Here is a 15242-nt window from a genome sequence, read left to right as displayed (position 1 = left end):
AATTACTGGTCAACTCTTTTTTTTAAGGTTTTTTCAAGGTTACCTTGAATTTTTTGCAACTGAACATATAATTTTTTTACGCCTGTCTGTTAGAGGATTTCAAGACGAATCCGGCACATGTAAGGACATGACATTTTTTTCATCTGGTTCGAAAGAAAATTAAAAAACTTTGTATCACAAGGAGAATCACAGCTACGCCGTTATACGCATCCATTCTGTCGTCTTCAGTCGCAATCAGTGTAGAGGACAGGCCATAAAGAATGCAAAACAATCTTTTGTTCACCGTCTACGCGAATGCATTGCAGCTCGTGGACACCATTTTGAACATCGATACAATTAAGATTCGTAAATTTTGACTTGTCAACAACATTGGTTGCGTAATAACGGCGTAGCTGTGATTCTCCTTGTGATACAAAGTTTTTTAATTTTCTTTCGAACCAGATGAAAAAAATGTCGTGTCCTTACATGTGCCGGATTCGTCTTGAAATCCTCTAACAGACAGGCGTAAAAAAATTATATGTTCAGTTGCAAAAAATTCAAGGTAACCTTGAAAAAACCTTAAAAAAAAGAGTTGACCAGTAATTGTTCACTATCACGTTAAAGCTCTCTTGAAACCATGCAAAAGCTGATAAAAACATTTTCGATCGGACTGCTAATAACAAAGTAATCTCTACTGATCACGCTCCGTTGTCCACCCTGTATGTACAGCTACTCATGCACTCCATAGTGTGCAGTATTTTTTCATTTTTTAAACGCTTTAACAAAAATTCTAAGGAATTCTAATTTTTATCCAAATGAAACCCAGCAACTCCTAGATTTGTTTATGAAATTCATCACTCGCTTTCATTCATTGACCGTAACACCGTAAAATAGGATAATGACGTACTCAGTACCTAAAACAAACATAGATCATTAAAAGAGGGTGAATAATTTTCTCAACAAATAGAATTTTATTATGAACTAATTAATACTTACGGAAGTGAACACTTCCAGAGTCATGGGACAAAATTTGCCAACTGTCAATGAGCACGGCTTGTAGGACCTCATGACCATTATGGTCATTCCCTGTCTCAGTGCTCGACCATATTCATCGCACGGTAACTTGTACCATTTGCATCGATACGCAGCTTCCCCAATAGCGGCGCTGGCTGTCAATATTTCATTGCACGAGAAAGCGAAGAGGACTGTTTCAGCCAGAGCAGCCATGATAAATTCTACGCTTAAAATTTGACGATGCAGTTTCGTGGTTCCATCTCCCTGTTAACAAAATATTTCAGTTTAGAACAAAAATTTTTATAGCGTTTGGCTCCTTCAATTACTTTCTGCATATAGCACTTATTCACATAACATAGATTGTTCGATAATAATTTTTATGTGCTTCGGGAAAAGGATGAATTATTGGAATGCTAATTAGTCCTAGGACAACACCTATTCCTCCGACGATAATGAGTGATGACACTTACCAAAATTATTTGAAATCCAGAAAAGCAGAGTATTATGACGGCACATAATACGAGCATCAACAATATGTAGGAGAATAGTCCTTCCAGTTCATCCAAATACCAAATTAGTAGTTGATGTTGGATGACGCACTTTTTGAGTTTTTTGTATGCAAGCATAGTATCATTATTGTTATATGATGATTTTGTGTTTACACTTTCAAGTTCTACCTCGCACACGTTCTCCAACTCTCGCTGCAAGATTTTAAAGAAGCCGGAAACAAAGATGCACGTGTAGAATAGATACGAGGCGAACGCTACGCTGCAAATACCTATACTAATTGCTCCAATCGCCTAATGGATATTATTTATGTCAGCAGCATGTCAATAATTTAAACTTATTATTAGTGATTAAACATATAAATGATAACTTGGACGTTTTAGTGTTTCCTCTATATTTTTTGTATAGAATACACGAATGAGTATCAAGTGGAGTACCACAGAAAGTCAAATTTGTATACGTAAAGTAGAAGTAAAATTATTTCACTGTCACTCGTACTTTGAATACTATTTTTTGTTGTTTTAATTATAACTTTTATTATTATTATACTTCCCACGAGACATACCTCAGTACCATACAATATCTCATAATATGGGGTCACTGTGAGTGGCAAGTTGAACACTACTGGAAATGGTAACGCTCTCTCAGTGGTATTTGTTCCTAAGGCATCTAAATTGTATAAATATAGTTTAATTCTTACACAGAATACAAATAATTTCTACTCGTGATGATATGAATTTATTTTTTAATTAATATTTGTTATAATTATTTTAGGTCTTTGTTGTTTTATCCTTAAATTATCCGTTAAGATAAATAGTTTAAGACTTACCCCAGTATGGTCCTGTTAAATAATGAAATGCAAGGATAGTTGATACTAGAGCTAATATACTCATTCCAATGGCACTTGTAGTATCGCACTTGTCTAGTATTGCTTTATCCAGTTCATTGTAATCCTTATTCCAAAATGTATCTTCAGTAAATTTATGCAGTTCATGCAGTTCATGCCGCTTGTATGTGAATATCAGTAATTTTACAAAATCGAATGTCACGGTGAAGGAACATGGTGCATTATAAGTGAGGGCCTATAATTCCATTAAAAATCTGATAAGCACAGAGATTTCTGTATTACATGATAAGACCACGTTTTCACTTAAATGAAACGCTAGATCAAAAAGTGCCAAAATCGACGAAACACTGCTTACATAGAGATCGTTCCGTGAATAAAATAAATCTGAACTTTCGATACTTATTGCAATTAAAACCGTCGTAAATATGTAGACCAATAACGTGTTTATTAACAACTGTTCATGTTTAGTGCTACCGCGTTTCATACCAATAAGTGTCATTAGCAATTGCGATATCTTCGTCGATGTGTAACCTTCCACAATAGTTGGCATTTTTTTTACTACTCATAATGCGAGGACTGTCCTATTGCAACCAAGAATAGGAAACGTAATGCATGCAGGATCGAAATGTAATAGCGGCTTCCTTTTCTCCTTCATCTTTCATTTCTTTGTTTCTTTCAGCCCCACTTGATCGAAGCGTCACTAACACAGATTTGCATTATCGATGAAGTTCTTACTTTGAACTCGTATGACACTTTGATCAATTTAATCCCTTTGATATGTTTATTAAACCGAACTCGTCATTACGCTGCAATTTTATTTCTGTGTTATAAAATTAGCTTCAACCCCTTGAACCATTAGCTATACACCGTAACTGAAAGCATGTCTGTTATACCGTATAGAGAACTCCAAAAATAGAATATTCATTAACATTATTCATTATAAAACAACCAGTAAATTTACTTGAATAAGAATATAATTTCATTGCAAGAGTAAGCGAATAGAGTAAGTTGCATGGTGCCGACGAAAGTATATTCAATGATGAGAATTTTACAATGGAAACTAACAACTCCCGTACCCTGTTTGATAATGAGGTTCAATCAAAGTTCCATAGTTCCATAGTCCCCCTCCCATATTCTTGCCGTCAAACCAATCACACGGCAGAGCATATTTTTTATAATGCTTACTATTGTATTTCTATCCGTTATTATCATTTGAATGGTGTGCACGGTAGTAGGGGAACGCTCTACTTATTAACTTAGTTTGGTGAAGAGGAGAAATTGCAGCTGTGGAATTTTTACTGGATTTCAATTAGATATTATGTTATTTGTCTGTGCTTTGTGGAGGAGATTGGGGAATATTCGTTATTGGAACTCAAACTAGTTTTATAGTAAAAATAATAGTTGAGTGCTTGATGAAAATTTATTGTATTTACTAAAACCAGTTGAAAGCCAGAGAAGCAAAGTTTTATGACAATGCTTAATACAAGCAGTAGCAGTGTGTAGCAAAATTAACCTTCCAGTTTTCTTATGTACCAAATTATTATAGTAACTGATGTCGCTTAATACAGTTTTTGAGCTTTTCCTAAACAGCCTTGTCTTCATAAGAATTATATGCTGACTTTATAGTTTCACTTTTTAATTGCATCTTACATACATTTTCCAACCTCCGCTGTAAGATTTTAAACTGGCCAGACATAAATATTAATGTGTAGTAAAAGTACGATCCAAATGTTAGAGTGCAAATGCCTGTGCTGGCAGTTTTAATTATTTGGAAAACAATACATGAATTATTATGTATTGTTTATATTGTATAATATATTGGTAACTATGTAAATAATAAGCCAAGAATTACAACTTCGTCATTGTTTTTGGAAAAACCCTTTAAAAGATGAAACTCAAGTCAATCTCAAGATTGACTATACAATTTTTTATTTTGGGCAGTAAATTCCAGTATTGAAGTTTGGTACGTATCTTATGTTGATATTCAAATTTTATATATAGTATTTTAATATATTTTTGTTACTACTATAATAGTGTTTTAAATTACCTCAATGGAAAGTGCTATTATGTAACATAATGTATTTTGAAGTGGCAGGTCGTATACTATTACTTTGAATGGCAACGAGCTCTCTGTAATGTCTGTTCCAATAGCATCTAAACTGCACAAATAAACTGTTATCCTTGATATAAAATTCAATAATACATTTAAATAAATAAGTTTTAATATCACTTTACACACAGTCATATAATTAGTACTAATAAAAGGTGAAATTATGCAAGTCGGTTAACATCCGCAATTCTCAACCTTATATATTACTCAGAAGCCAAGAATTACAACTTTGGTCATTGTTTTTGAAAAATCCCTTCATTATTGTTATTCCTCATAGAGGTAATATCGGGTTCTCGATTAGGTGTGGGTAGAAGGTACTTTTGCCATGTTATTTGCTATGCCGTCGTAGACGCTTTTCCCTTATGCGTTTTGAATAATATATCTATAGTATCGGAATAATAGGTAGATGAGAGAACGTATGTACTAAGACAGCTGTGAAAAAAAGAGGAAGACGGAAAAACAGCACTCTACATAATTCTTTTTATAATTTCTATTGACGAATGAAACTTAAAAATTCCTATTAACGTATCTTGTGATATTATGACACATTATATTTAGAAAGGGTGCTGTAAAAACTGCATAATGACTAAATTGAAAGATAATTTGACGAATAATAGAATATGATTCACTTACTATTATGTAGTCATTACTGTCTCATTCAACTGTACATAATTCAGTACAATAGAAACTGCTATTGTACTTGTAGTATATTTACAGGGCTTTCTGATTTTCTAAACCGCATAAGAAAAACAAATTCTAATTTTTTATAGACACTGGAGACTTGTGTTATCTGTGTATTAATAAAGTACTTTATCAGGCATAATTCTTTGAAATATAATATATACTTACTTATAAGTCCGCCATTACTGAAAAGAGGCTGCATATAAATAAGTATGCGCGCACACGCAATTGTATCTATAGGTTGATGAGTAATTTAATTAGACTGATGTCGATTAGAATACTAAAATGCCAAAAGTAGGTGGCGCAATAATATTTTCATATATTAACCGAATTTTTGACATTTTTTTCGAAGACCAAATGTATAAATATGTAACAGATTGCTAACGGTCTCGTTAATTCTTCTTTAACCTTACAAAAGATGCGTGGCATAAAAGAGACTGGGGTCCCACTAGACCCCTTTATCCTTTTCAGTGTTACGATAAATATTTTGGATAACAGTGTTTGTACTTATTATAGAGACATTGCTTTATTTCTCTATGATAGATTACTCTTCACTATTAATTAATAACAATTCAGATATTATGATATACTAATTTCATGCAATGCTGAAGTAAATATGCATGGGAGTGATAATTTCCAATTATATGATATTGATAAGACTTACCAAACGGGTTTGAAATGCAGAAAAGAAGAAAATCATGACTACCTGTAGACAAAATATGTAAAAATTAGTAATATTATATGTATATAGTGAAAGCGATGTTCCCGTAGGTTTACTTACCATAAATAATGTTTGCTGCAACCCTTTTGATTTTTGTAAACTGTTTTCTTATCAATAAGGAAGTAAGCTTTAAGGACAAGCAGTTTCACTGCGTACCCTATGCAAATCGAAAACGAAATAAAATCGAATTTGTTTCGCAAAATTATTACAGTTTTACTGGTAGTAGAAATTCATTCGTTACGCCATTGGCGACGCTACATAGTGGAGCCACCTACGAGCAAATAGTAAAACTTGTAACTAAAGCAACCTGGCGCTGGGACTCATCAAAGTCGCGAAGCAATGCAGTGTGTGGTTTCTTTAGCCATAACAATCTCTGCGTTGTTTTAATTTTCTTTAGTGTTATTGTTCTGCCTAAATAACTGTTTTGTTTGTAATGAAATGTGCGGTTTTATGAGAGTTTTTCGTGAAATATCAATGAACTACTGGCATATATTGAAACTTGTAGCTAAAGCAACATGGCGCTGGGACGCTTTAAAATCGTATAATGACGCTGTGCGTGTTTTTCTTTAATATTTCCCTATGCAGGGAATGCTCGGTCATTTCAGTTTTCTTTGCTGTAATTCTTGTGCCTAAATAATTATTGTGTGTGAAAAATATCGGTGTGTGCGGTTTTGTTTTTTTCGGTAAATATCAAGAAATTACATTCTTGCCTGGCGTGATAGCTATGATGCATTAAATAAAGCTGTGATAGCATCAACGTATTTGAAGCATTCGTTTTCTGTGTTTCCGTCTTACGTAACTAAAAGGGTGAGTAGTTTTGTATGGTAAGCTGCTCAAATGTATTGTCTAACATCGAGTATTTGCTATATTATGAATTATTAGATTCATTAGGGTTTCTTATAATTAGTCATTCTCATTCGCTCTATGTAGTACAGTGATGTATGGATAGTGCTGACTGAAAATATATATTATAACGGGGTGCCCGGCTCGCCACCGCTGTAATAAATTTATCCACAGGGCCATCGGGGAGCGCTAGAGGGCTAGGAATTTCCGAAAAATAAGGAGTTCTGATCGGGAATCGAACTCGATAATTTCGGATTGCCAACTCGGGAACTTAACACTGTGCAACCGAACCCACTGTCCGACCTGATAAGTTCTAGCTATTTATTTTTCGGTCATTCCAAGGTCGTATCCCCTTCAGCTCTGTAACGCCACGTTACAATATATATATTTACATGTGTGATACAGAAAATGATGGCTAAACTGCAGAATACGACTCCTTAAAATTAGCTGTAAATCGTTAAGTTTTCTTTTCTATGTGTAACCCTGCAAGAAGCAGTCGTATTCTACAGTTTTACCCCGTTATTATCAATACTTGTCTTGTAGCTCTGCCATTCTCATAGTTCGTCACGTTATACCATTTGCTGCGATATATCGCTCCCCTGCGGCAACACTGACTTCGATTATTTAATTGCAGGAGAATCAAAATTGAGCAAACTCTCTCGTGTATTTCGTGCAACGTATCTTTGTTATTACTTTTTTATATATTATTATAATTTCGTTACTTAGCGACAACGTCGGAACATGGGGTCTTGAAATGCAGAAGGGAAAATCGTGAACAGTGAAAATCGTCAAATCAGGCAGCATGGATTTCTCTTTCTCGCAGTATAGTAAAATAAGACATTGCTGTACTGATTACCTAATAATGACAATCTGATTTACCATAAGTCGACAGTTAGTGATTATTATAATAATTAAGCAATACAATAACAGTACGAGTATTATTAATTAATACATACATTGCAATCATGATATTTTCCAAAATTATCACCTTTGTAAAGGAATCCAATGATACTGGAAAAAATCCTCCGGCAGTTAGACATAATGGACGCTGTGTACGTTGCACAAGAAATTTTATTCCGTGCCTTATACTTCGTCCACCTTTATCGTAAGGCGTAACGTACCAATCTGCGTGAAATGCTACATCCGCTAATTGTAAACTAGCCACTGTTATTTCGTTGCACGTGAACGTGTACGTAATTAATTGAACAATGCATCCACACATATAGGCGATGAAAATATAACGTTTGGTAATTTCAACTATGCCCTGTGCGTGATACATGCACGTGATGACAAACAGTTATTATATAATTAAAAATCATTATCCTGAACTAAGTTTGAAATTAGAATTTTTGGCCTGAGTTTTTTTTGAAATTATTAACAGAATTCGATATACTATTCTAATTACTTACGGACAGTAATTGAAATCCGACAAGACACGTGAGTAAACTCGATGTCAACATTTGACCAAGTATAATGATTGTAAAAATACGCTCAATCTGTTGAACGTACCAAATCACCATTTCATGGTATTTAATACAGTTACACAATTTATTGTAAGCTATGCTGGATTTTTCCAAATTTTTCAACTTTTCGTCACTGTACATTTTTGGACTCTCGATACGATTTTCGTCGTATATACATTCCAGTCTGGATTGAAGTATTTCAAGTTGACCACTGACATGTATGTTTAAAACACAGAGAAATATGTCAAAGCAGAAGAAACAAATTGCGACTTGAGTCGTTATCAAAATCTATTGAAGGGACAATGATCTGTATTGATTTTTATAATTGTTATCATGGGGTAATAATATTTAGAAATTTTAAAAGAGCACACCTCGACAAAGTACATGATTTCAAAATATGGCGTTGTCGCTAATGGCAAGTCCAACCACACTTTAATCGGATGAATTCTGTCGGTTTCATTTTTTCCAATGTTTTCTAAAATATATTTTCGTTAGGATGTAATCATTACTGTGTCATCGTAATCAATTGTTTATGTACCGATAATTGGCCTCATCATGTAACTGCAACCTGTCCCGCACGCTGACATTATAAACGCCAATATTAAAACGATGCACTGCCGTTCGCAATTTTTCAAAATATCCATCTCAGTGGACTTGTAATCTTTGTGCCAGAATTCATTTAGCGAGAACGAAATGAGATTCGCGACGGAATTTCTGTGCCATGTCATAATCAACAGTTTAAAAACAACTGTCAAAACTGTCATCAAATTACAGATAGTAAACACCATGTCCTGAAATAATATAATTATCGACTGAAATTATTAACCCACGCAATATTTTACTACGTACGTCAGTGTAATATATGGGTATTGTATTATTTATTTTTAGTATTCCAAAGCTATAAAAATAACCTACATACAGATCTTCTGACAAGTGATAAAGATCCAAAGATAAAATCACCGCTGCAAGTAGCACAGCAACTCTTGTATATATTAATGCAAAGTCAATCACCATTTCATCCCTCTTACTTTCTACTATCCAAAAACCTGTGAGCCTTAAAAAAAAACGCGTCACCCTTATTGAGAAATAATGATCCCGATCCAACCCCATATCGCGACGAATACGTATTGTCGCTGTGTTGCACTGAACTACAGCCGTGGAGTAATTACGGTAATAGGTCTTCGATAACAACAGGTCTGCATGACGTAATCGTTAGTGCTTTGATGCATAGCGATTATTTATTCTGATAGCGAAAATCATCATTAAACTTAAAATGCAGGTGGATCTATATCCTTCAGTTGTCTGTTAGACGTAAAAGTTCAAAGCGTACCTTCATGACTTTTTCAGTCTCGCTTACAATGAAAGGGAATCGCGACTCAAGATGCTAAGAAAGATAGTAGCAAACGTCAGTGTAAAGCGTTGGGAGATACAATGTAATATAGGGATATGTCAAAGAAATAAAAGTCGTTGACCCACGTGTGATGAAATTTATGAGGAAATTCGTCGTCTGGTTTTGGGCCAAAAATTATTAAGTGAAAATTGAATAAGACTTAAGACAGAATTTCGATGTCATGCCAGAATAAACTATTTAAATCCGACTGTAAAGACTGAGATAATGAAAATCATATTCTGAAATTTATTTACCACTTAGATTATCTACTACTTAGAATTGGTCTTAATAAATGACACTTCTTTGATGCATCAAACCTTGTCGTTCTGTTGCAGAGAGTCATGAATATAGTTAAAATGCAGTTTCAAGCAGACGTTTTTGTAATCTCCAGTTCTGGCTTAATATTAAAGCCGGGCAGGTATGTATCTTTTTCACCATGCATTACAGTATGGTTCGAATATGCTAGAAACAGAAATCATTAGAATTATCATTAGAAATTATTTGTATTGTTGAATCGAATTAGCTGTCCTTGTTCATTCATATGAGCATAGGTAATAATAGAATTGGGGAGTCAATGTAATTCGTTTTTGTAATCAGAACAAAATATTTGTTATATTCCCATGTCTGGTATCAGTAACACTTCATGTATCCATTACAGTTTCGGCACCGATTTGTCGTAGCAGAGTGAAGTATGACGCTGCTGTACTCAATACCTAAAACATAATTTATCATCCTTGTTAATTGGCTTAATATTTTAATTATATAATATATGTATATATTTATCTTGCAGAAAATTACAGCAGTGAATGTGTCGAGGGACACGTGACAGAAGCCTCCGGCACTTAAATGACACGGACGACTGGCTCTTATCATTACCAGCTGCAAACCAATTCGCAAGCTCCTTCCGACGTCATCGTAAGGGGTATTTGCCCAATTAGCGTTGTAAGCAGCATCGGCAATACCACCACTTTCAATGATGATCTCGTGGCACGTTGACGTGAATAACAGCAATTGGGCGAAGCAACCCGAAGTGTGGGCGATAAATATAAGACGTCTGATTATGGAACCATGAGTCTGGTATAATAATTATTATTAATATTATACGTTAAACTGTCGATTAAGTTATTCGTCAAACGAGTATTCGGAGAACGTCACTTTTAAAATTTGTAATTTTCTTATTACGATTCATAGTAATTGAGGCTCTTACGAGAAGTGCTTGAAATCCTGCCATGGTCATCATTAGACTTGATATTAAAATTTGACATAGTATAATGAAGGTAAAGACACTCTGCACTTTTTCTGTGTAATCGATGAGAATCTTGTGATGCTTTACACAGTCTTTGAATTTTATATAAATTTCCTCGGAATCTTTCATGAAGTGTAATTTATCTGTGATTGGCATTTCCTGCTTGTTATCTCCGTCGTAGACTAGTGCGAATCTGTGTTGTAACATTTTGAATTGGCCAGCAGCGTGTATGTTAAGTATGCAGAGAAAGATATCAAAGCAAAAGAAACAAATTCCGATATGAACGATTGTTAGACTCTATAGAGTTACGTTAATTAAAATTATTATTGATTTTGAGAATATGAAATTTTAAAAAAATCAAAATTCAACTACCTCCATGACAAAACAAATTTCAAAATAAGGCGTTGTTGTTACCGGTATATTTATCCATAGCGTGACAGGTAGGACTCTGTCTGATTCATTTTTTCCAATATTCTCTATAATCAGTTATTACTTAAGTATATAAAATATATTACTCGCGTGAAATAAAATATCAAAATCATATATGATATTTATCAAAATACTTACCAATTATTGGTGTTAGCACGTAACCAATGACGGTTCCTTGGACAAAAAATATAAACGTGCACATCAGCAGAACACCTTTTCTATCAATATCATCCAGTACACTCATCCCATAAGAATCATAATCTCCCTGCCAAAATTTTGTCTCAGTAAATTCAATTAGCTCCATCACGAGTTTACGTCGTAGCAAAAGGAAAAATATTTTGGCTAATACAATAATCACTGGCATAGTAGCGCACGCTGTGTAGGTCGTAGCCTATAATGAAATTTTGAACTTCAATCGTGAACAAATTTTTATCAATTTTGAAAAAAGTAACTTTAAGATATGTACTTGTAGCTCACATAAAAATTTCCCCAACAATAATAAATATCGAATCCTTCTATAGCCACTGCAAGAAGTATGACTAGTATCGTGTATGACAACGCACAGTTCATTATCCATTGTTCATTATTATCTTTTGGCACCCAAATGCCAACTAGCTTCATGAAAAATCGTACCAACTTAATCGAAAGATATTTGTTCGCGTGTGACGCCATCGTGGGAGCTTAGGTAGCTACTGGCACCTTACATGTCCTGTCGTCACGCAACCATTAAATTAATGGCACGTAATGATACGTATGTAACGTCAAACTTGACACCTCCTCTAATCAATTGATATTCCTGCGGATATCAGACTTCTCCAGAGGGCCAGACAGTTTCCGTGACGTATTACAATCATTTTCTGTCACTTTCACCAGCAGTGAAGTTGCCTCTCACGTTATTCAGAAATATTTAACTTGTAGAATGACTTCACGTTGTACTTGGAATTTGTATTAATTTTACTGCTAGACATTATATCAATCGTGATAATGCTGTATATCGATATATAAATGAAATATATTGAGGAAATTATATAATATGTTAGAAACAAGTGCTGTGATTTAATATCAGTATTTTTATACAAATTTTCATGTACTGTCTACCTAATCTATTATCATAGTCTACAGAGATATAACCGGCGCTGTGCACAATTTTCATTGTTTAATTAATTTATTAATCTTCCTCGCTCACTTGACGCAGTACAGTGAAGTAGGACATTGCTGTGCTCAAGACCTAAAATATTAATGATATTAACATTTTCGAGTTTTTTATATCTGACAAATTTAAAAAAATGTTTATTACCGATGCAAATGTTTCTAGTGACAGTGGACAGAATTTTCCCACGCTTAGGCTGCATGCTCTATGGGATCTTAAGATTATTAGCATTAATCCATCTCGTATGTCTTTCCCTTTTCCAGTGTAAGGAATCTTGTGCCAATTTGCATTGTACGCGCCGTCTGCCACTTCCAGACTTCGCATGATGACTTGATGACAGACCCAGGAGAACAAAAAGAATTGGCAATTTATTGCGAGAAAATATTCGCAACATAGCAGCTTTCTGTGAGTAGTCATATCTGAGACCTGTGAATCGTAACAGTGAAATTAATCAATTTGATTGCAGAAATCGTATGTGAGCTATATGAATGATTGACGAACTATTTTGAATTTTAAGAAACAATGAAATTTAGTTGAAAACCGATAATTGTGTTTGTGCAATTATTTTTGGTGACGTTATCATAAATTAATTGGGCTGGTATTGGCAGTGATTAATTAATTAGAAAATATGCTCTATCTTATTATTATCGATGGATCGATACTTACCGTAACTAATTGAAAACCTGTTAAACATATAAGCGAGGTCGAGCTTAAAGCTTGTGCCAGCATTATATAGCAATACATATCCTCCATTTGTTCAATCACGGAAATTAAAATCAGATGACGTTTTATGTATTCCTTTAAATTTTCATAAATCTTATGCATCAAGGCTATTTCGTCGTTAACGTCTATTGCGAATTTTTCGAAATCTATTTCGCACAGTGTTCCTAAATTTATTTGCAAAATCTCTAATTGTCCAGCTGTGTATATGTTTGTTGTACAGAAAAATATTCCTACCGATGCCGTTGTCACCCCCACACTCACTGTTGCCAGACTCTGGCAATAAAGTTTCATGAGTCAATGACAATTGTCAAAATTTTAAATACGAATAATAAGGCAAGGGCTACCTGTACTGTGTAAACTATCTCGTAATACGGAGTTCTGCTATAGGGAATTATTTCTTGGGAAATCCACAACTTGAACGGTAAAGTTTTTTCAGTTACATTTTCGTCCATCATATCTAAAACGTAATTAATTATTATAGTCAATTAATACGTCTAAATGAATACGTATGACTTAAATTTGTATAATTGATGTGCATATGATATAGGAGGATTTTTCACTAGGTCTCTAGAAATTCAAAATGCTTTTTTTTTTTTTTACTTAGACAGATTACACTGACCAAAAATGGGTCCACTAACGTAATGAACAACCATCAGTTGACTGATAGACAAAAATATAGCTATTATCCATAAAGAGTGTCTGTTGCATTTATCTAAGACGTCTGTAGCGACTGGATTTTTTCCAGATCTCCATAAATTTTCATTCATATATTTTGCCAGTTGAATTAACTTTCTTCGATTTCTGGTCAAAATCACCATAGCTCCTAATGCCAAAGCAGTTGTTTCCGTACATGGCGTAGCATTAGAAATTGCCTACGGTCAATGTAATGTAAAATACTTTTTTTTTTTTGACAAATACGTAAAAAAATTATTAACAATTAAATAACACAGTTCTTACGTATAAATTTCCTAACGAATGATACAAATCCAAACCCGTTACTATACCGGCTACTACACAAGTCATTGATATGTATATAATGAGACCGATATAGATATATTCCTCGCATGGATTTTCAGTATGCCACATACCGATAAATTTCATATACACTCTTATTATTTTAATCGAGGTATAATCTTCCTCCATATTGAAGTAGTATATAGTAATTCAATGTGATAGCCGTGGCAATTGGCAGTAATTGCAAATGATATACAAATTTCGACTTCATTCGATATCTGATATATTTAATTCATTTGATCGAGGCCTTAGCTAATTAAAGAAAACGAAGAATAATTGAGACTGTTAATTAGTAATTAACTTCGAGACAAAGAACAGTGCATCTTGTAGAAATAATTTTGCAAATTTAATAAACCTACTCACGTATACACATATATGTTGCGTGGAATAAAATTCAATTTTTTATCACTCCAAATTCACGATACTCCTTGGCAGGATGACCAAAAGACATTAAATCGAATGACGTCCTCTTCTTGGATACACCAACCTTTTTCCCTCTACTCTCAGAAAATCATACCCTACATATCTAACTATTATGCTAATGTTGCATAATATGTACGTCGGACTCGTCACACGTGACACTTCTTTGATCTATCCAACCGTGTTATTTCATATATGTATATTAAAACATCCTATAATAAATCTTATTTGCATCGAATTAGAGGTTCACTATTCGCTGTTCACTGTATGGATTTGTGAAATAGTCGTCAGTCCAAAATTCTTGAGAGTGCAGGAAACATCGTTTGGCTAAAATACTATTTCCGGTATGAATGAAGCTGAGCTTCCCTTAAAATATTGGGCGTTCACTTGCAGTCATTAAAAAGAGTTTGCAATAATACCGTAAATAAGATGCAAACATATTTGGAAGATCGATGTACGCCCGAAGAAGTATATCAATGAATTTAATTGCAAAACAGGTAATAATATATATTTTTTACATTACCCAATACTTGTATCACTTAGTTGTTCTTATGTATGTCCAAATTTACATTTGCGTCACAAGCAACACGATATATATTAATTTCACTTGTTTTTCGCTCTCACCTCTTTTTTTTTCAATCTGTCGAAAAAGCACATCGACCTCGTAAACCGACTACATATTTCAGCCAGGTCCAACTTATCTTG

At 34.0% G+C, this 15242-nt stretch overlaps 4 protein-coding genes and 1 long non-coding RNA gene across 19 annotated transcripts in view; 1 reads left to right on the top strand and 4 right to left on the bottom strand.

Annotated features, from left to right (window-relative positions):
* LOC112494852 overlaps window positions 1–12785 on the top strand; it is a 20798-nt gene extending 8013 nt beyond the window's left edge. For 2 of the 3 annotated variants that reach the window (XR_003060744.1, XR_003060745.1), the window contains exons 2-4: window positions 9891–9973; window positions 10346–10632; window positions 12644–12785. This is a non-coding gene — a long non-coding RNA (uncharacterized LOC112494852). Of the gene's footprint in view, window positions 1–6054; window positions 6667–9890; window positions 9974–10345; window positions 10633–12643 lie in introns of those variants that run through there. The other variant, XR_003060743.1, reaches the window with a different exon arrangement.
* Window positions 802–2912, bottom strand: LOC107271056 (odorant receptor 49b-like). The gene is made up of 6 exons (XM_015746635.2): window positions 2703–2912; window positions 2330–2582; window positions 2066–2169; window positions 1464–1793; window positions 976–1257; window positions 802–893 (listed from the first exon to the last, which is right to left on the bottom strand). The coding sequence occupies exons 1-6, from the start codon at window positions 2895–2897 to the stop codon at window positions 834–836; spliced, it is 1224 nt and encodes a 407-aa protein (XP_015602121.1). The 5' UTR covers window positions 2898–2912; the 3' UTR covers window positions 802–833.
* LOC107271048 (odorant receptor 13a) lies at window positions 3563–9977 on the bottom strand. Of its 11 annotated transcripts, XM_025088297.1 has the most exons (8): window positions 9642–9977; window positions 9496–9549; window positions 9081–9408; window positions 8704–8956; window positions 8537–8640; window positions 8112–8453; window positions 7659–7966; window positions 7347–7572 (listed from the first exon to the last, which is right to left on the bottom strand). In XM_025088297.1, exons 3-8 carry the CDS (start codon window positions 9273–9275, stop codon window positions 7491–7493), a joined length of 1284 nt encoding a protein of 427 aa, XP_024944065.1. In that variant the 5' UTR covers window positions 9276–9408; window positions 9496–9549; window positions 9642–9977; the 3' UTR covers window positions 7347–7490. The 11 variants fall into 11 exon arrangements, 9 of the variants coding, with proteins under 9 accessions (XP_024944065.1, XP_024944070.1, XP_024944066.1 ...); XR_003060741.1 differs by lacking the exon at window positions 7347–7572 and adding exons at window positions 3563–5844; window positions 5920–6130 and having other exon boundaries at window positions 9081–9977; XR_003060742.1 differs by lacking the exon at window positions 7347–7572 and adding exons at window positions 3563–5844; window positions 5920–6130 and having other exon boundaries at window positions 7691–7966; window positions 9081–9977.
* On the bottom strand, window positions 10040–11917 carry LOC107271054 (odorant receptor 13a). Of its 2 annotated transcripts, none has more exons than XM_015746631.2 (6): window positions 11708–11917; window positions 11369–11621; window positions 11174–11277; window positions 10763–11098; window positions 10354–10629; window positions 10040–10268 (listed from the first exon to the last, which is right to left on the bottom strand). In XM_015746631.2, exons 1-6 carry the CDS (start codon window positions 11900–11902, stop codon window positions 10197–10199), a joined length of 1236 nt encoding a protein of 411 aa, XP_015602117.1. In that variant the 5' UTR covers window positions 11903–11917; the 3' UTR covers window positions 10040–10196. The 2 variants fall into 2 exon arrangements, with proteins under 2 accessions (XP_015602117.1, XP_015602118.1); XM_015746632.2 differs by having other exon boundaries at window positions 11697–11895.
* Window positions 12277–14846, bottom strand: LOC112493611 (odorant receptor Or2-like). Of its 2 annotated transcripts, XM_025088307.1 has the most exons (7): window positions 14481–14846; window positions 14061–14369; window positions 13723–13975; window positions 13448–13560; window positions 13047–13376; window positions 12528–12806; window positions 12277–12458 (listed from the first exon to the last, which is right to left on the bottom strand). In XM_025088307.1, the coding sequence occupies exons 2-7, from the start codon at window positions 14244–14246 to the stop codon at window positions 12399–12401; spliced, it is 1221 nt and encodes a 406-aa protein (XP_024944075.1). In that variant the 5' UTR covers window positions 14247–14369; window positions 14481–14846; the 3' UTR covers window positions 12277–12398. The 2 variants fall into 2 exon arrangements, with proteins under 2 accessions (XP_024944075.1, XP_024944076.1); XM_025088308.1 differs by lacking the exons at window positions 14061–14369; window positions 14481–14846 and having other exon boundaries at window positions 13742–13991.
* Window positions 14847–15242: the final 396 nt, after the last annotated feature.

Source organism: Cephus cinctus, unplaced genomic scaffold, assembly GCF_000341935.2.
Source record: "Cephus cinctus unplaced genomic scaffold, Ccin1 Ccin1_scaffold0880, whole genome shotgun sequence".
Taxonomy (NCBI): Eukaryota; Metazoa; Arthropoda; class Insecta; order Hymenoptera; family Cephidae; genus Cephus; species Cephus cinctus.
Note: the sequence above shows the minus strand (reverse complement) of the source record. Positions and strands in the feature narration are given on the sequence as shown.

Coding starts and splice junctions, on each gene's coding strand:
- LOC107271056 (XM_015746635.2), bottom strand. CDS start 2,897: ATGCCAACTATTGTGGAAGGTTACACATCGACGAAGATATCGCAATTG. Junction 2,583..2,702: donor ATTCACGGAACGATCTCTAT/GTAAGCAGTGTT, acceptor ATGGAATTATAG/GCCCTCACTTATAATGCACC. Junction 2,170..2,329: donor TTTAACAGGACCATACTGGG/GTAAGTCTTAAA, acceptor TATACAATTTAG/ATGCCTTAGGAACAAATACC.
- LOC107271048 (XM_025088297.1), bottom strand. CDS start 9,275: ATGGGGTTGGATCGGGATCATTATTTCTCAATAAGGGTGACGCGTTTT. Junction 8,957..9,080: donor ACTTGTCAGAAGATCTGTAT/GTAGGTTATTTT, acceptor ATATTATTTCAG/GACATGGTGTTTACTATCTG. Junction 8,641..8,703: donor CATGATGAGGCCAATTATCG/GTACATAAACAA, acceptor AATATATTTTAG/AAAACATTGGAAAAAATGAA.
- LOC107271054 (XM_015746631.2), bottom strand. CDS start 11,902: ATGGCGTCACACGCGAACAAATATCTTTCGATTAAGTTGGTACGATTT. Junction 11,278..11,368: donor CGTGCTAACACCAATAATTG/GTAAGTATTTTG, acceptor AACTGATTATAG/AGAATATTGGAAAAAATGAA. Junction 11,099..11,173: donor AAATTTGTTTTGTCATGGAG/GTAGTTGAATTT, acceptor GTAACTCTATAG/AGTCTAACAATCGTTCATAT.
- LOC112493611 (XM_025088307.1), bottom strand. CDS start 14,246: ATGGAGGAAGATTATACCTCGATTAAAATAATAAGAGTGTATATGAAA. Junction 13,976..14,060: donor ATTCGTTAGGAAATTTATAC/GTAAGAACTGTG, acceptor CATTGACCGTAG/GCAATTTCTAATGCTACGCC. Junction 13,377..13,447: donor AGATAGTTTACACAGTACAG/GTAGCCCTTGCC, acceptor CTTTATTGCCAG/AGTCTGGCAACAGTGAGTGT.